At 47.7% G+C, this 19,849-nt stretch overlaps 1 protein-coding gene across 9 annotated transcripts in view; it reads left to right on the forward strand.

Annotated features, from left to right (window-relative positions):
- The window catches only part of ITSN1 (intersectin 1), a 255,616-nt gene that overhangs the window by 186,123 nt on the left and 49,644 nt on the right, over nucleotides 1-19,849 (forward strand). For 5 of the 9 annotated variants that reach the window (XM_030806019.1, XM_030806021.1, XM_030806022.1 and 2 more), the window contains 3 exons: nucleotides 1,851-1,972; nucleotides 6,496-6,613; nucleotides 8,611-8,802. In XM_030806019.1, coding sequence (XP_030661879.1) covers nucleotides 1,851-1,972; nucleotides 6,496-6,613; nucleotides 8,611-8,802 — 432 coding nt within the window. Of the gene's footprint in view, nucleotides 1-1,850; nucleotides 1,973-6,495; nucleotides 6,614-8,610; nucleotides 8,803-9,161; nucleotides 10,671-19,849 lie in introns of those variants that run through there. The other 4 variants (XM_030806024.1, XM_030806026.1, XM_030806025.1 and 1 more) reach the window with 1 other exon arrangement.

Below are 19,849 nucleotides of genomic sequence, written 5' to 3' on the forward strand. Positions count from 1 at the left end.
AAGAAAGAAGCGGATGTGAAATAATACAGTTTCTGTGGCACATCTTCCTGGTCTAGGTCATTTGAACTTTTTTGCTGTAATATCCTTAGGAAATTATAGGTTGAAACAGTCACTGAAATGCCAAGAGACGGATTTGCTTGTCTGTCTGGTGCCCAACTCCAACTGGGCTTACATGGCCAGAAAAAGGAAGGGAAATTTCACATAGTCTAGGTTTTTATTTTAGTCAGATAAATACTGTCAATGGATGGAGGTACATTGGACCACCCCACCAAATCTCTGTTTTAAGTGTAAGTTTTCTAAGTTTTGGACATTTGTCATTCCAGAGGGTCCAGATATTTCATAGATGAAGCCCAGGTGGGCTTTGCTTTGCACTGAAACTAGCAAGAAAGGACACAAAAGACTGCAGAGAATGTTGGGGCAGATTGCTGGCTACATATGCCAGGTCCCTTGAGGAGCAAGAGCATCCAGTGCCAAATAGGACGCTAGTTTGGTCTTTCTCCAAACCATAAACTCTTGGAGCCAAGAGCTGGTCTTTGGTGTGTTGCAGGAGAGTCCTCATCCCAGCGTAGACATCCCAGCTGGAGCTCCCAGTCAGAGCCTCGGCTGGGCCAGTAGACTGTGCTGTGGCCATTCTTGCTTGCCCCAAGCTCTTCAAAGCATTAGGCAGGGCCAGGCCTGCACCATGACCGCCAGGTGCTTCTGTCCTGGTGGCCGACCCCTGATAGCATGCCGAACAGGATGAGAGCGGCTTGCTTAAGGGCCAGTCTTACTTGTTCCCTGGAGTGAGTAGAAAAGTAGGAAATCTCGTCAGAACATGAGACCTTTTTGCGTTCTTCCTTTCCATTCTTCTTTACTTCATTCCCTCTTTCTTCTTTTTTTTCTGTCCTTCTTTTCTCCTTTCACAAACCACACTTGGAGAGCAAGGGTAGAGGAGTAGAACAGTTTGTTCTGTATTGCTTCTAGAAGTTGAGAAAGCAGTAGCTGCAGATGTGCCAGAACTCAGGCAGAGAAGGGTTCTGTCTTTTCATACTCGATCTCCGGGGCCAGGGGAAATGTGTGTTTCAGAGCCTGGTCTGTGGTACTGCTGGAATTTTTCCCATGGGACTTTTCACATTCAGGAAAAGTACAGAACTGTTTACATTTTTTCCCCTGTGCTGAATTGTTTTTGTATAAAGTTCCCTTCTTAACTCCAGGTCCCTCCTATAACGTGAAATAAAAAGAAAGAAATTTGCCCTGCCGGGATTTGCATCTGATATTCAGGGATTACTCTCAAAATGTGAGCCATAAAGAAGAAGGCTGTGTCGTTGGGAGTGAGAATCTGCAGCAACAACATAGAAATAAGCCCCTGCCGGGCTCCCAGTGGTTTCTGAGGAAAATGGGCTTCTCTTTCTACTGTACTTGGTAGCTGGAAAAGCTATTGAGTCCTTTAGTCACTTTAAAGTAGCACTTTAGCCATTGAGTGCTACTGTGCTGGGGTGGGTGGTGAATGAGGCCCCACACTTGGCCTCAGGGCATTCTGGGTAATTATGGGAGGGGTGTGACAGAAGATGCCTGGAGTGGGCAAGGAGCGGACTTCGTGGAGGGAAGTTGGTAAGTAAGTTTCACGGGATGACAAGGGAGTCTGCAGCCCACTGAGGGCTCGAGGATCAGCCAGGCCCTTGAATGCCGCGTCTTCCTGGTAGCTCTGGGAACAGGGGCGATTCAGGGAGCCTTACTCGTTTAGCAGAAATCCAGCCCAATACACTGGTTTTGATGTGTTCACCTGTGAACCTGGGAGGCGCCTGCATCTTCTTGGCCTTTTCTCCTGCTGACTCTAACAGTGCACTGCCATGTTTGATCTTGTTTTTCAGAAATTGCGCAGGTTATTGCCTCATACACCGCCACCGGCCCCGAGCAGCTCACTCTCGCCCCTGGTCAGCTGATTTTGATCCGAAAAAAGAACCCAGGTGGATGGTGGGAAGGAGAGCTGCAAGTCAGTGTCTTTTTTGTTTATTTACAATTCTCCACCCAAGTTTCAATACACAAAATCTCAAAGGGACGTTATTTTATTGTGAAGTACAAACCACCCCTCGCCGCCTAAATTCTGTATTTGGATGGTGAGAGATGCCAAATTTTCTGTGTTTGTTTAGTTCCTAAGTTTCAGACAGCCGGTAACAGATTTCTGAGAGCTAGGAGCTCATATGAAAACATATCTTTTCCATTCCTGAATTCAGATAGTGTCGGCATAGTGAGAACTCGTATGATGAGGGATGCCTGCATATCCTTATGTGCCTTGGCATTAGAGAGTGGAGCTTTTCGTCAGTGGTATTAGAAGGTGTGGCACAAGAGCAGATTTCTTTGCATTCAAAGCCACATCCATACATCACGGTATTTTTAGTTCCCGTGTGTGTGTGTGTGTATTGTTAATCATATCATCTTGTTACGCATTTTACCATTCCAGATACTTCCTATAATTCTCATTTCCAGAGACAAAGATGCTTTAAAAAGATTACTGTTACACAATTCTCATGGTAAAACTTCTTAGAATCATTGGTGGATGCCAAATCTGCAGGAAAATTTTCAGTAGGAGCAGAAAATGTGCATGGTCTTGAAGTGACCCCCACAGATCGCTCATGATCTGCAGGGGAAAACACAATAATTATAGAGTGGGGAACTGGGACAAGACCTGAATGAGGTGATCAGAATGATGAGCAGTGGGGAGACCAGAGGACATCGTGTGTGTGCAGTTGTGCTGGGAGGGAGGAGGAAGAGAGTGACTGTTCTTCAAAAACGTCAGGATCATAAAAGACAAAACCTGTCGAAAGGGGACTAAAGAGGCGTGAAGACTGGCTGCAGTACCTAGACTCTGCAGTATCTAGACCCTGTGTGAAAGAAAACCACGCTGTAAAGGACATTATTGGAATAATGGACAAAATTGGGTTATGGACACTAGATTAGACAAAATTACTGTACCAGTGTTAAATTTATGGAAAGCAATAACTGTACTGTGGTTATATAAGAGAATATTCTTATTGTTAGGAGATACATGTTGAAGTATTTAGGGGTAAAGAGTTAAGATGTAAGCAACTTGCAATCAGATGATTCAAAAAAAGAACTTGCAGAGAAGAGGGTGGGGAGGGAGGGAGAACGCGCACAAATGAGGGAGTAGCTGGCGCCGAGTGTTGACAGTAGGTGAATTCGGGTAAAGGGCCTACGGGTGTTCTGTGTGCTTTTCTTATTCTTGCCACTTTTCCGTGAGTTTGAAATCATTTCTAAATAAAAAGTTGCCTTTAAAAAGTTACTACTATAGCAGTTACTTGAGAGGTAAGCCAGCTGACTTTTCATACAGAAAGTGTGTCTCCCTCCTGGCATCCTCCCCATCCAAAGTGAAGATCAGCCTCAGACCGCCAGGCGGGCACCTGGCCACCTGCTTCATAGCTTAGTGAAGGACAGGGCCTGCTCCCTGGCTTGCCCACGTGGGGCCTGTGGAAGGACTGAATTTTCCAGCAGCCATCCGTCTCTCTGGCGTTTGTTGAACGTGGGCCTCTGCTTAACACAGGGGGCCTCAGTGAGGCTTGGCCGGATGTAGGAAGGAATGGTTTCTGGAATGCTTTGTGAGGAAGGGGCCCATGGGAACCCTTTGGTGGCTATTAGTGGGCCTGTAGACTGACTTCCCAAATCTGCTGGTATTTGTCTGCCCATGAGCAGGACGGTATGGAACTATGTAAGTTTGAGGGGGAAGAGGGAGGCAGGAAACCTTTGCCATGCAGTGGGCTAGCCACGGAAGACAGACCCTCAGGCGCTGAGGAATGGGGGTTGGAACAGCAGGAGCAGGAAGGAGGAAGGCCTTGCTGGGGAAGGCTTCGGGTCTCACGCAGTCCCCTGTCTACCACTCTGTGGAGGTGAGCCTGAGGCCAGGACAGGAAGAGCCGCACTGGAGAGCTGAATATATAAGAAACGCATCTTGGCCAGAATAGAAGGCACAACCTGGAGTATAACTAAAGATGAAACTTCCCCGGAGAGCTCGCTGGTGGACACCCTCCAGATACTACTCACTGGTTAAGGAATCTGACCTCTGGAGGTCTGGAAATCCACTCCTTTTTGTCAACATGCCTTCTCCTGTGCTGGGGAGGGAGAGGCCTCCTTAGACCCTCAGGTCCCACTCCCTGCTTAGAGTTGTGCTGTGTCACCCATTGGCCCTGCCAGCATCATGCCCCTGTCCTGTTCTGGAGACGTGGGAGACTCCCATCGCCTTTCCTCCTCACCTGCCAGGAGAAGGCTTCCTGCGGGGCCCCTCTCCCCGGTGCAGCCTCACGTCTTACGCTGAGCAATGACGTCTCCACTGCAGCCTCTTTGAAACACCAACACCCCCTGCTCTCCTGCCTTGCTGCCGTTGTTCATGACGTTTCTCCCCAGGGGCCAACCAGCTCCAACCTCTCCACTTCCACAAGAGCTGGCAGATCCCACTTCTGGGAGCTGTCTGTGACCATCCCAACCAGAAGCACCATCTCCCTCCCCTGAGCTCCAGCGCTGGCCCCATGCCAGCACCACTCTTTAGTATTTTATATTACTTTGATTTCTGTGCACATTTCTTATTTCCACATGTAGTTGACTAGCCCCTTGGAGGCAGCAGCCGTATTTTTCAGTCCCCATACCTCTATCACTGTGCTTATGTGAGCGTTTGAGTGGTTCTTAGGTTACTCAATAAAGTGGCTGAGTTGCCATGACCCAGGAGAGCTCCTGGCGCTGTCACCAGAGTGACTCTCAGCGTGGATCCACAAATGAGGAAACACCAGTGAGTTCTGTGCTCTGCTGCAGAGGTGTGGGAAAGAGTGGTGTCATTGCGAGCTGAATGGTGGTATACTCGGTAGATAAACGTGGAAATTTGTAACCAGATGGCTTCAGTCATTGGCCGGTTCACTGTGAACATGAAAGCTTTAGTCCTTGAGCCAAGGGGATGAAATCTATCAGACCTCAAGGAAAGGGAAACCTGCTCTGTGTTCTGAAAATGACCCAGAGGTATCCCTCTTGATAAATTGGCAGGTGGGAGGGCGGAGGTAATGTGGTGGAAGTTTTCTTTTCTTTTAGTTTTATTTCCTTATTTTGGGAATAGGTAATTACAGTCACATGGTTTAAAATTCACAAGTTACGAGGGGATATAAATGTCTCCTTCCCACCTTGTCCCTAGAGGCGGCTGTTTCGATGAGAGCCTTGTTTCTAGACGTGTGTGTGTGTGTGTGTATGCATGCGTGTGTATGCACAAGTAGTTTTGGGTTCTCTTTTCTTGGTGGTATACAGAAGGGTAGTCAAAGCCCGACTCATGATCCCCAACTCGAGTCTTTTAATGGGATTGTGTCCTAAACTGCAAAACCTGCCTCGCCAACTTTGTTATAAACTCCCCGGGTTTATAGGGACAGTCATCTACTGTCCCTTCCTAACAGCATGGTGCAGAAACACTCCATAGATGAGTCTTGTGTTGAATCAGATTGAATTAAGTGAGAAAGGAATGGCGGTGAAAAATGTGGCTTTAGTCATCACATGGGCCTACGGGTTTGTGAAAATAACGTCGAGTCTCCTTGTGTTCTGTGTGTACTGCATGTATGTCATCTTGCATCTAAGGATGTATATTACCCATAAAGGGGCATGCAGACACATGAGTGCATCTTGGCTTGCCACTAACTGCCTGTGGCCTTGGGGCTGTCACTCAACTTTTCATCTGGAAATTGAGAATAATAATACTATTATCCTTCTGGAATTGTGTGCATAAATGCACAGGGCCTGGCTCATAAAAAGTACTCAGTGAGGGCTAGGTGCGGTGGTGCACGCCTGTAATCCCAGCACTTTGGGAGGCCGAGGGGGTGCAGATTACGAGGTCAAGAGATCGAGACCATCCTGGCTCACACGGTGAAACCCTGTCTCTACTAAACATACAAAAACAAAATTAGCCGGGCGTGGTGGCGGGTGCCTGTAGTCCCAGCTACTCGGGAGGCTGAGGCAGGAGAATGGCCTGAACCTGGGAGGTGGAGCTTGCAGTGAGCTGAGATCTGCCACTGCACTCCAGCCTGGGTGACAGAGCGAGACTCCGTCTCAAAAAAAAAGAAGTACTCAGTGTGTATTGGTGGTCATTATTATTATTATTATTATTATTATTATTATTCCTAAAACCCATATACAGTGTTGGCATTAACCATAATGTCTACATTACCTGAAATTAACAGCTGAGTGCTAGCATTACATGAGCAGAATTTCCTATCCCAGGCAATCCATGGTATATCTTGATTTTGTGATCCACACAGTCTAGCCCAAGCAAAAACATTCTGGGCTTTGCTGACCAGTGATTGCCACAATTTGAATTTTAGCTATGGTGTTTTACTTTTGTGACATAGTAATCCATAGATTTTACTGTTAATGTTTTTCAGTTATATGTAAGCTTTACATAAGTGCTCTGTTATAAAGTGAACTGTATTATAAAAGATGAGCCTTTAAAAATGTTTGATGTAATTATTTTCTTACTAGGCACGTGGGAAAAAGCGCCAGATAGGCTGGTTTCCAGCTAATTATGTAAAGCTTCTAAGCCCTGGGACGAGCAAAATCACCCCAACAGAGCCACCTAAGTCAACAGCATTAGCGGCAGGTAAGGAGTTTCCCGTCTCTAACTGGAAGATGGTCTGCATGCCACTTGAGTTTTTCCACTTGATTTCCTCATTAAATATCTTAGGTTGTTTTTCACATGTGCTTTAAAGCACTTCCTGTACTTGCTGGGACTGACACCCAACTAATGTGATATGGAATATGTCTTTCAAAAGGACCAGATATCTAAGTGGCTTTTCTGTGCTGGATACAACAGAACCCTTGTTGGAACGCTCTTCTTGCAGGAGTCATGAATGCTGTGGCATTAAGGCCACATTTTCCTCTTGATTTCCTTCCAGCCATTTAAATTGGGGTTTAGGCTAGGGGGTGAGGTGACAGAAAGGGACACCCAAAAATAAATGGCTGGGGTCTCAGTAGGTCAGGAGATGGAGCTGGGGGCCACGGGGGTTGGGGGCTATAATGTGGTGTTCACTGAAGACCAAAATAGCTCCCCTGTGACATTCACTGTGGGCAGAGGGGGCTTTGCTGCGCAGGCAGGATGTTGTACTCACTTTCCTGGAGGACTGGAAAAGAACAGCACAGCAGTTGGCCCAGTTAGCTATTTTCTGATTGAAGGGACCAAATGAGACGCTTCGGCAAGATCTGAGAGAGGTGAGGTCAGGGGAGCAGATTTCTGCTTTAGGTCTTTAAGCCACCATTCTTGGTTGGCTTTTGTGGAAAGTGTAGAATTTTTGTTCCAATACCTTGTGGTTAAATATCTGTGCTGTATATACCCAGTGAGATAAGATTAAAAACTGGCAGCCCTCTCAAGAAATTAAAGGATGGGCAAACTTTGTGATGAGCCGCAGTCCCCACTGGGCCTCTTTGCTTGAGCTGTGGCCTTGTGTAGGCTGAGGAATGTGGTTCCCGCAGGATTTGCTGTCCCCTGGAGAGATGTGTCAGTATCCCTCCACTTCCATGTACAGCCCCTTCCTCAGGCCCGCCAAAATCAGTTGCTGAAGTGATTGAATTAGCTGGAGAATTTAAGAAGCCTAAACCTATTTATTAATAGGTTTGTTAAGAAAGATTCATAGGGACTGTGACCTGTTGGTGCAGACTCATCTGAAGTAGAAGTGCCAAAGAATAAGAACAATTTTACCTCCTATAGGCTTGAGAGAAAATGAGAAAAGAAAAATTGTTCTTGAGGGTGGAGATTTCTTTCAAGACAACATTTTGAGACGCAAAGATACAGCAGCAGAAAAATCTTTTGAAACACTGATTTTAGGCCTGGCATGGTGGCTCGTGCCTGTAATCCCAGCACTTTAGGAGGCCGAGGCGGGCGGATCTCCTGAGGCCAGGAGTTCGAGACCAGCCTGGCCAACATGGTGAAACCCCGTCTCTACTAAAAATAGAAAAATTAGCCGGGCGTAATGGTGCATGCCTGTAATCCCAGTTGCTCAAGAGGCTGAGGCAGGAGAATCGGTTGAATCCTGGAGGTGGAGGTTGCAGTGAGCTGAGATCGTGCCACTGCACTCCAGCGTGGGCAACAGAGCAAGGCTCTGTCTCAAATAAATAAATAATAAATAAATAAATCACTGGTTTTAGTTTTCCCTAAGATTTGGAATTCTTGGAGGTTAAATGATGATTACCTTCCACTTTAAACCAAAAAGGAAAAATGATAGTAAAGTCCCCATGATACATAGCTGTCCTGTGCAGCAGAAGATAGGATGGGGTTGGGCTGCTCTTTCCAGAGTCAGCAGTAGGAAGGAGTTCCGCTGCACTCAAAACGAAAGCCCTCGATTAGCACTGTACATTTTCTGCTGACAAGTAAACATGAAAAACTAAAGACTTAGTGTGAAAATTTTGCTGTTGTCTTAGTTTTTAATTCTTCATCTTCCTCTGTTGCCTACACTGTAAAAAGCCCAATAGAACAGTTCCCCCTACTGTCACTGTCTTCCGAAAGGACAGAAATAGTAGCTGGGAATGTTGAATGGCTGCGTGGTACCCGTTGTGCGTTCTCCGGTGGGTGTGCAGCCGCTCACCCAGCCCTGTCTCCTGCAGTGTGCCAGGTGATTGGGATGTACGACTACACCGCGCAGAATGACGATGAGCTGGCCTTCAACAAGGGCCAGATCATCAACGTCCTCAACAAGGAGGACCCTGACTGGTGGAAAGGAGAAGTCAATGGACAAGTGGGGCTCTTCCCATCCAATTATGTGAAGCTGACCACAGACATGGACCCAAGCCAGCAATGTAAGTGCCCTGGTGGCTCTGTCGCCTCGCCTTTCTGGTATCTTCCCGTAAAACATGCAGCATTGCTCTGATTCTGCTGAGCTTTGTTTGCAGAACTTAAAGCTAGACCATTGCTGCATTCGCAATCGTCTCTTTGAAGACCTTCTGTAATGCAAGAGTTTATCTCATGGGGTTTTATTTTTCTTTAATTTTCATTCCTTCTGTAGCATGTCCCCTCCCTCCCCTCCCTCCTTTTTCCTTTTTTTTTTTTTTTTAAATCATTTTGGCACCATGCTGTTTACATGCCTGACTCATTTTCCTAGCTTGAATTTTGCTCATTGTTTTGTTTTGCTTATGTGTTGTTTTCCTCCTTTTTCTAGGAATCATATGTTGTCCATCCCCCCCTCAGGCTTGAAAGTCCTCAAAGAGACCCACTATCCCATATCACTGCCCAGAGGGATGATGGGAGATGCAGCCTTGATCATGTGACTTCCAGCATGATCACCTACTGCCTTCTGAGTAGAAGAACTCACTGCAGAGCAGTTTACCTCATTTTACCTTAGTTGCATGTGATCGCAATGTTTGAGTTATTACTTGCAGAGATAGGAGCAAAAATTACAAAAACACACAGGGTAGTGGGTCCTTTTGTGGCTTTCCTTTTCAAATTGACTTTCCCCCACCTTTGCACAGGTGCTTTCAATAGTTTTAAAATTATTTTTAAATATATATTTTAGCTTTTTAATAAACAAAATAAATAAATGACTTCTTTGCTATTTTGGTTTTGCAAAAAGACCCACTATCAAGGAATGCTGCATGTGCTATTAAAAATTGTTCCAAATGTCCATAAATCTGAGACTTGATGTATTTTTTCATTTTGTCCAGTGTTACCAACTAAATTGTGTAGTTTGGGGCTTTTCCCCCTTACTACAGAAGTGCAGAGGAGTTCAGTATCTCTGTTTTAAAGACGTGTAGAATGAGCCCAATTAAAGCGAAGGTGTTTGTGCTTGTTTGTGTGTATCAGCTGTACCTTGTTGAGCATGTAATACATCCTGTACATAAGAAATTAGTTCTTTCCATGGCAAAGCTATTACCTTGTACGATGCTCTAATCATATTGCATTTAATTTTATTTTGCACAGTGACCTTGTAGCCACATGAGAAAGCACTCTGTGTTTTTGTTTGGTCTCAGATTTATCTGGTTGAGTTGGTGTTTTGTTTGGGGTTTTTAATTTTGCGTGTTTTGCATAGCATAAAATCAGTAGACAACACCGTTGAGGTCGTTACGATCAACGATATCCACAATCTCTTTTTAGTCTCTGTTACATGAAGTTTTATTCCAATTACTTTTCATGGAATGACCTATTTTGAACAAGTAATTTTCTTGACAAGAAAGAATGTATAGAAGTCTCCCTGCAATTAATTTCCAATGTTTACATTTTTTAACTAGACTGTGGAATTTCTACAGATTAATATGAAATGGAGCTCATGGTCCGTTTGTGTGTTAGATATGCTGTAGCTGAAGCCCTGTTTGTCTTTTAAACACTAGTTGGAAGCTCTCAATAAAAATGCCTGCTGCTCACAGCACAGAAAATGGGGCAGGGGGAGCCTCAAGCACAATCTAGGTGTCCTCCTGAAGACTCTGTAATGCTCACTCCCCTCGCGTTCTCCCGGCGCTGTCGGGAGGCTGTGCTGGTGGTCGTGTAGAGGTCCTTCTCCTTTCACATGGTGCAGAGAGCGAGGACCTCTCCTCCTCGTTCAGTTGCGCTTCAGTATTTTCACGGATATGAATGTAAAATATATAAATATATAAACCTGCGGCTTTAACAACTGTAATACAACCTTTTGAATTAGTTCCGTGTATAGATAATTAAATTCTTCATATAAAAGTTAGACGGAAATGTCTCTGTGTTCTTGATGTTGGAACCTGGCAGTGGTGGTGAGGAACCAAGCAGACTAGCTGTCAGCAGTGGGCCTGCTGCCCGCGTGTCAACCATGACCTGTGCTCTTTGAAATACAGACATAATCAGAGGTTCGCCGAGTCTTTGTTGAACAGCCCTCCCTCTCCTCGTGCTCTCCACCCTCCCTGATCAATATGCAAATGATCATTCCTTATAATAGTTTTGAAACATAGAACTCTACCACCCAGTTTAGCAGTTCACTGTCTCACCGGGCTTTTGATATAAGTTGTCAACACATTGAGGGTGTGTGATTTGGCTCAGGGTACAAACCATTTGTCCAAAAGATGTATCATAATAAGGTACTGGTGAACACCCCCAAAAATATGTGGGTAAAGACAGAAACTTGCACATGCCCCACGTTGTTGTCTGGGATCAGCTTCTGCCTGGCACACTTTGCAGAAATAAACCAGCGTCCACATTGATGCCACTGTTTGCTACAATGACCACATGCTTGATTCCATCCTCATGAGCTTCACTTATTGGACCTCTCCTGCCATTCAGTGGAAAAGTGGTTTCCTTCCTCAGTTCAGCAGATATTTGGTGGGGGGGATGTCTACCATGAGTCGGGTGCCCCATTGGCTTCTGGGAGGAGTGTGGTACTCTGTGGAAACAGGGTCCCTGTCTTCTTGGAGTTCATATTTTAATGGAAGGAACAAACAGAAAACCAAACTCCTGCAATCCATATAAATATACACGGTTTGTGTGTGACAAGGTGACAAGTTCTGCACTAGAAGTTTGGATGCGAGGCACCACTGAGCAGACTGGCAGGGCCAGGGGAGGGTGGCCGCAGGGCAAGGATCAGAGAACCTTCAGGGGCCGGGGCGGGGAGTGCCATTTGAGCTGAGACCTGGAAGAGTAAAGAGGAGCCAGATGGATTGGGGGAAGAGGTGTGGCTATTGTAGATGGAGCTGTCAGGACAAGCAAAGGCCCAGGGGTGGGTGGAGAGATCTTTCTCACTGTCCCCCAGGCCACCCCCTTGTGGAGCAATGGTTGAGTCTGCAAGTCCCATCTCTTCCCCAGGATCCCTTCAGCTGTGTAAGCCAGTGTTGCTTCTCCAGTCTTGAGTTTGGCTGGAAGGGATGCAGTTGTCAAGGTGGGTACTACTCCATAACACTCTATCTAATTCACTCCAGAGGCCCCACGCCCTCACTGTAGGCCATTTCCCCAGGCTTGCCTCCAGCTTTGTGAAGCTGACATGGGTTGTTCCCCAGGAAGCTGTGCTTTCCCCTACAAATCATTGAGTTTGCATTTGGTTGTATCCATTGGACCCCCATGATTCTCAGCCAGTGGGAGTGCTGCTGGTGTCTCATGGTTAGAGTCAGGGATGCTGCTCCTCATCCTGCAGTGCACAGGACAGTCCCCTGCAACAAAGAATGATGTGGGCCCAGATGTCACCAGAGCTGAGGTTGAGAAGCCCAAGTCTCACCCCACTGGCCACTGTGGTTAATGTCTACCTGGTTATTCACCACCAGAAAGGCTGCCCCGGTAACTCCTGTTGAATAAATTTAATCACTTAAGCTCATGTCATGTATCTGCAGCATCAAAAGTATCTCAGAACCTTGGTTTTATATTTCAGAATCTTATTATCCCCCATACTCTGCACTTTGATACTAGATTAAACTACTTCAGTCATATTCACAGAGAATCTGGTTAACAGAAAATTGAGTACAAGGGAAAGGGCATCTTCTAATAAATTAGTGAAGGGATACTAGGTATCTCCTATGGCCTCAGAGTTTAAAGGTGTCAGGTTTTGGTTGGTTTGTTCTTTAGCTATTTGTTTTTTGTTTTTTTATTTTTTTTGAGACAGTCTCACTCTGTCACCCAGGCTGGAGTGCAGTGACGCGATCTCGGCTCACTGCAACCTCCGCCTCCCGGATACAGGCGATTCTCCTGCCTCAGCCTCCTGAGTGGCTGGGATTACAGGCGTGCACCACCACGTCTGGCTGCATTTTGTATTTTTGGTAGAGACAGGGTTTCACCATGTTGGCCCGGCTGGTCTCCAACTCCTGACCTCAAGTGATCCATCCGCCTCAGCCTCCCAAAGCACTGGGATTACAGGCGTGAGCCACCATGCCTGGCCTAATTTTTGTATTTTTAGTAGAGATGGGGTTTCACCATGTTGGCCAGGCTGGTCTTGAACTCATGACTTCAGGTGATCGACCCACCTTGGCCTCCCAAAGTGCTGAGATTACAGGCGTGAGCCACCGCGCCCGGTCTGTTTTGTTTTTCATATTGGTCTGTGTAAATATATTTGCAAGTGAACTTTGGGTACAGTTTTGCTCCAGTAGCATTAGACAAGATGAGTCCAAATGAGATTGTCTTCACTGTGCACTTACGAATCACTCTTCTCTGGCCGGCTCCCTCTCCACACTGCAGAGCAGGGCCTGCAGAGGTGGGGAGCCATGGTGGTTAAGCTCCCCAAGTGGCCCACGCCTCAAACTGCCTCTGCATAAAAGGGTGTCTGGGAGAAGCCGATCTAAAGCAGTAACTCAGCCCTATGTTAAGTCACAAAATATCTAACCATTACGTGCATGGTAGAAACTGGTATCTGCCCTGTTTCTGGAAAGGAACCTGGGCAGACCCAGGCCGCAAATGTTAACGATTGGGTTATCTATGCCTTCAGTGACGCTATCAGAAGAAATAGTAACACTAGCTTAGGAAAACCCTCTAAATACTAGGTTTAACCATATGAAATTGTCAATTCTTACCTATAAAAACAGCAATCTATAATTCAACCTAGTACAATGTATCATCACCTGGCACCTGGTAGGTTAGGTTAAAAAAAATGCTTATTGAATGAGTGAATGAAATCAACCAGTGACTGTAGAAAACCAGTCTCAGCTTTTGACACAGACCACATCACCCTCAGAGAGGAGACCATGCTGTCTTTCCAGTTTCCTTTTCCTTTAGACGTGAGCTTCCCAAAAGCAACAGTGGCCTTGGAAGGGGCTGCTCCTGGAGTCTTTTGCTCATTTGGCCTAAGGAGGCTGAGGACCAGGGACCGTTGTCTGAGCCAAGTCTCCACTCCAGCACAGGGCAGGGGCAACACCCCACCCAGGTAACAGTTGGGCAACGGGCACAGCAAATCTCAGTCCTGCTTCATTAATCCTTTTCATTCTTTTTAGTTCCAAAAATACCCAAGAGAATTTTTGGGGAAATGACATTGGATGCCAACGGTCCCAAAAATGCGAGGAAAAATAGCTCCTTCTTTGAAATGTCTGGTATTTGGGGTCTGGTAGGATAGGGAGATGTAATGAAGTCCAAGATCACAGTAGCCTTAGGTGAATGTTTCGCTTCAGCCAGACTTCTCTTGGGCATTTTTTTTTTTTTTTGAGACGGTTCACCCAAGTTGGAGTGCAGTGGCGCGATCTCGGCTCACTGCAAGCTCCGCCTCAGCCTCCCCAGTAGCTGGGACTACAGGCGCCCGCCACCATGCCCCGCTAATTTTTTTGTATTATTACTAGAGATGGGGTTTCACTGTGTTAGCCAGGATGGTCTCGATCTCCTGACCTTGTGATCTGCCTGCCTCGGCCCCCCAAAGTGCTGGGATTACAGGCGTGAGCCACCGCGCCTGGCCACTCTTGGGCACTTCTTTAAGAAAACCCCACATAGGAAAAACCAGGCTTCCAGAGTGTCTCTTGATGTCTAGTTAGCTACTCCATTTCAGAGGGCTCCATAGCCTCTCAGGAAGAATCTATTCTTTAAATTAAAAGCTCCCCAGGCATTTTTAAGTTGTATGACCTGATTCACAAAAATGTTTTGTTTATAAAAAATGAGCATCAGCTATAAGATATATATAGTGTCCGTGCAACTTAATGTTGGGCATACTACCTCTTAGAAGCTACCAGCTACCATGCTATTGTTTTATGATGTCAACTGTGTGTGTGTGTGTGTGTGTGTGTGTGTGTGTGTGAGAGAGAGAGAGAGAGAGACAGGCAGTGAGCAGCAACTTCCAGGTGACTTAAATGCCTACATCTGTAGCTTAGTAACAGTAGGTCAAACGGTGAGTTCAGGGTACAGCCAGAAGGCAGATAAATACTGCTGTATAGAAGATTCTGGCAGAGGCTGACAGCTGCTATTTCTCCACATCTGCTTGGCACCTCGCTTCAGAGTGATTTGCAAGCCTCAAAAGAGATGTTCCTTATTTTGACTCAGACTATCATGTCTTTAAAAGCTGAACAGTTCCTCCTCTTGATGCGGTTTCTCTGAACTCTGACCCAGGAGAGGGGAGAACAGTTTTGATCTACCAGTTTTCATCAAGGACGCTGTTTCCCTCAGCGAGAGGTGAAACCCCTGACGCCTCTGCTTTCCCCTCCCATTTCCTATGCTGTCCTGACCGCTTCTGATACCTGTCCCCACACACTCATGCACGCTGATCCACTGCGTTGCTTCCCGGGCCCCACTCAGAAAGTGAGGAAAGGCCTGGGCTGGGGTGGAGCACAGGATGTTCTCTGCGGATTATTCAGTGAAGTCGAGATCTTAGAGAACATTGAGCATAAGGCCTGCACCTACACAGCTGAGGGCACTGAGGGTTTCGGGAAACACAGTGATGTTCTCAAGTCAGCTTTTCAAACTCCGGCAAGTCCTCGTTCTAGGCGTACCATTTGATGCACAGATAGATGGACATGTGTGTCCATAGCCCCAGAGCTCCTGCCTCCACAGAACTGGTGGCTGCATCTTTGGAAAGGTGGGGAAGGGGCCCCTCTTCCCTCATGTGATTCCCTCACTGGTGGGGTTGCCATGGGAGTTTGGAGCCATTGGTAAGGATTCCAACACATTTTCAACGCACAAGCTCCATGCTGACCCGCCTCAGCCCTTTGTCCTTCTCTCCTCCACTGGGCGAGTTTGCCAAATGCTCAGGCTTACTTAAGACACCCTCAGTCTGAGCCAAATGTAAGAACATGTGCTGCTGTAGCTTCTCAATTTTCATTCCTGGCCTCCAGAAAAACATGGTGCTGTATATAACAGCAAGGCTTCTCTACAAGTTCAGCCTAATATTTTACTCCATTTCTCTTATAATTTTGGAACATTCTATTTTCCTGTAGGCCACCTGCCTATAGGAAGATAGTGATTCAGACGGGGCATCCACATAACTGCATCCGGGGACCTTATAGAGGCTAAGGAGCAATCTAGGATGGTGGCTCAGAGCACGGGTTCAAATCCCGGCTCTGCCACTTACTAGTGGTGTGATCTTGGGCAAGTTATGTAACCTCTTTGTGCTTCAGTTTCCTGATTTACATATGGAGAGAGAATGATAACATCTAGCAGAAAATAAGCAGAGAATAATAGCTTTGTTGCTGTTGTTTTTATTGGAGAGAAAAGGCATTTGTGCCTGGTCAGTGAGCATCATGGAATCCAGTCAAGTGGCTTCTTTCATTAAACCAAAACAGCAGGTAGGTTGTATGCATTTTTAAGACTTTTTAGAAAGTATGCTTTTATAGATTAGGAATTTCCGAGAGAAAAGATTGGACAGCTTCCCTAAAAACTTTGAGCTATCTCATTGCAAGATTTGCCCCACTAATCTGTGCACGAACCCTGGCCCCCTTCCTGATAGCAGGAGGCCCACCGGTGGAAGCAAGCAGCTTTTTAAACGCCTTCGCTGCACTCCTGCAATGTGCAGAGACCTCTGGACCAAAGACCAGAGCCTAGTCAGCAGACTCTTGGTTGATGTGGACAAGCTGCCTGTGTTTCACACGGTTGACGGTGGGGAGGCCACCAGGGAAAATGGAATGTGCAGGGCTTTTAAATGTCACGTCTGGACTGTGTTGGCAGGCCCATGCAGCGCTCCACAATAAACCTGTCACAAATGCGTTGAGTCACTGGGTCCTTTATTTCTCATCACGGCATTTTGTGGCCTTGTGTTCTCTTGCCAGCAAAGAATGGAACGTTCAGCCCCCTAGACATGTCGGCTGCTGGATTTTTTAAGCGATCATTGAGCTTAGATAAGGGGCGTGGGCTGCTGGGGGATGCTGCCCCAAAGCGCTGTCTCCAGAGCAGCTGCCCCAGGCGTGCTTAATTCCCTCCCTGCCCACTGCGTGCACCCCCAAGATGCCTCTCAAGATCCAGACCTGCGTTTCCACTGTGTTTGTTAGGCCCCCAGGAGAGGGGACCAGGCCAGGGATGCCTCTTTCCTCTCTGGAGCGTTACCTTGGAGTCCTGAGGCCCCGTGACAAGACCCCACATGGCTGAATCCTCAGTAACAGCCCTCCGCTGACTTGGTATCCAGTGGGATTCCTCACTCCATCCCATCCTCTAGGGGCAGAAGCACATCTGCCAGTCCTGTCCGCCTCCCCTTCCATCCTACATCCTGTCTTCTCCTCTCCCTGCCTCCTGCTGTGTGGCCCATGAGCCCAGGACGGACCCAGGCTACTCTGTTTACCTCTCCAGCTGCCCACTGAGAGTCGTGGCCGAGACCTGGTCTGGCCTGGTCTGGAACAGACCTGGTCATAGGGCCGTGCTCAGCGCAACACAAGCAGAGGAGATGCCTAGAACTTTCAGGAGCAGGTGACAAGCAGCAGAGAAATGAGTGGTGGTTCCAGCTAGTGAAGGATGGGGTGGCACAGAGATGACTGGGGGCCAGGGATCCAGCCGAGAGGATGGCCCCGGAAAGCTCTCTGAAGAGGGGATGGAGACCTGGCTGCAGAGGAGGCACGTCCAAAGATCAAGGGGGAGGAGCTTTCTCGGCCCAAGGGACAGCAAGTGCAAAGGCCAGGGCTGAAGGAGCTGCTCCTGCCCCTCGCAGAAGGATGACTGAGTCTTCGACCTGGTCTCTCTGCACTCACTCCCTCCTTCCAGCTTCCCCCATGCTGCAGGCAGAGAGCTATTCTAAAAACATCACTTCTTATGCTTAAAATCATCCAGGGGATTCCCGGTCCTCCGAGATAAAAGACCCGAATCTACTTGGTCTGCAAGCCCTGCCTGATCTGCCCCCTTCTCCAGCCCTCTCACCTTCCCTCTCCTCATTTATTCCTATTTGTGCTGAATTTTAGCACGGCTCAGTTGTCACCTCCTCAAGGAAGCCTTCCCTAACCCTGCATTCTTCTGTGCTTGTAGAGGGGAAACTGGGCTGACTGGTTACAGAGCTGCTCTACAGGAGCCCGCTCAGTGTTCTTTCTTCTGCCACCTATGAGTCACCATCATGATCCGTCACGAAAGTCCAGGCTTTTGTTGCCCCCATGGCTTTCCAAATGGCCCTGTTGAAAACATCCCCTTTGACCCCCCAAACCACTTTATGGAAAGGTCCATTTTCATCATGGGAGTCCCTCCTCAGAGTCGGAACCCACCTCTGGTGCCCACTGTGGCATCCTGGGCCCACGTCAGCAGGAAGTGATGGGGGTGCAGGCAGGCAGTGTGGGCAAGGAGCCTCCCCCAGCCTTAGAGACTGCATGACTCAACCCCCCTTGTCTACCTCCCAGGAATCTTGTGTGCCCACCTGTCCAATAGGGAGGTGGTGCTTGGGTCCAGGGACTTCCTTCATCATCTAGCCTCACTCTGCTGTCCAGTCTCACCCAACCCAGAACCTTCCCTCCATCATGTCAGCCTCCACCACCACCCCAGGATTCTTGAGTCTCATTTAAGCCACTGGTACGCCCCAGCTGCAAATACCTTTGCCCCACCTCCCCTGCCTTTCCTGCCCACCTGCCTTCACCCCTCCTGATTTCACTGCCACCTCTCCTGCTCCATTAACTTGTAATGACTCAGCTCTTTTCTGAATTCCTTATCACAGAGAAAGATGACTAGATAGAAAGGCTGATACAGAAATTCATAGATACTCTTACCTCCCCAGTTAGACTGTGAGCTCCGTGAAGGCAGGGCCCAAATCTTGTGGTTTGTTACATCCCCATTAAGACCTCCATGGTAACAACACTAATGAACAGCGATGGTACCTTGCCTTGTATAGTTGTCTTATTGCAGGGCACCCTGCCTCCCTGCTGATTACAAACCAGAGGGCAGGGCCTACCTCCCACATGTGCGTATCGTCCTGGCGCCTCACTATTGCCAGTTGCTCAGGAAGTGCTGTGGCAGACAGTCCTGGGCTGCCTTTCTACCCGCCTGTTGTTCCACAGGCTTGGTCCTTCCTTCCCAGCTAGGCTGTGAGGGGCAGGACACATCACAGTGTTCATTCTCCCTGCTGCGTGTAGCCTGGAACCCAACACGAAACCTGTGCTTGAGTTTCCCTCCCCAGGAGGAAAGGGAATGGTAAACGAGGCACCATCGTTTACAAAATAAATTCTCATGAAAAGACCCCAAAACAGGAAGTGAGTTTATGACGCATAAGGATTGTTCTTCATCGTTCTCATAACCACCTTCAGTACTGTCTATTTATGTATGTATTTGGTTTTCTGTCTCCCCCACCAAAATGGAAGCCCCACAAAAGTAGGGGCCCCTGCAGATCTATGCAGCTGCTGTGAATGAGCAGGAAATGTCATGGCTCAGGTTGCCTCTTGGGTTCCTACGGGACCAGTTTGCTAAGTTAGGAGAGACCGACCCCAGGGAACAGGCTATGTGTGCTTAGACCCTTCTGAAGAAAGTTCCATTGAGATAAGTCCATCTGCCCCTCTGGACAGCTCAGAGCTGGTCTGGCCTCCAGAGCTTCCTGTGGGCTGGGGCTGTCCAGGGACCGGTCAGCCAAGGGTCATTTTCAGAGAAGGCCTGGCTGCCCTGGCCTAGACTGGCCACTGCCATCCCCTGCCAGTCCCCACCAGCCCTGCGCTCCAAGGACAAGCACAACCTCTCAGCCTGATCTTGCAGGCATCTGCTGGGAGAGAAAAGCATAAGGACCACCCTCAGGCCTGCCCTTTGAAAAGCTGGTGGTTTCCTCATGATTCCATTTCCTGACGTATCACCAGCATAGGTTTTATTCTTGATAGGCTAGGTCACCGTACATTGCTGGGATCTGCTGCTCCATTCATAAGATGAGGGCGTTGAGCAGAGAGAGTAGCCTTTGAAGCCATAGCCCCAGGCCTGGGGGTCAGTGGTGGCAGCGTGGCCTGAGGAACAGCTTCAAGGGGCCGGAAAAGCAGCGTGTCAGATGGTCTCTGGGCTCAGAGAGATGGCGTTCTGTAGTTACAGCCATTGAGCCTCTTGGATAATGGCTTGAGTGACCTGCCA

This window comes from Nomascus leucogenys, chromosome 25 (genome assembly GCF_006542625.1).
Source record: "Nomascus leucogenys isolate Asia chromosome 25, Asia_NLE_v1, whole genome shotgun sequence".
Lineage (NCBI taxonomy): Eukaryota > Metazoa > Chordata > Mammalia > Primates > Hylobatidae > Nomascus > Nomascus leucogenys.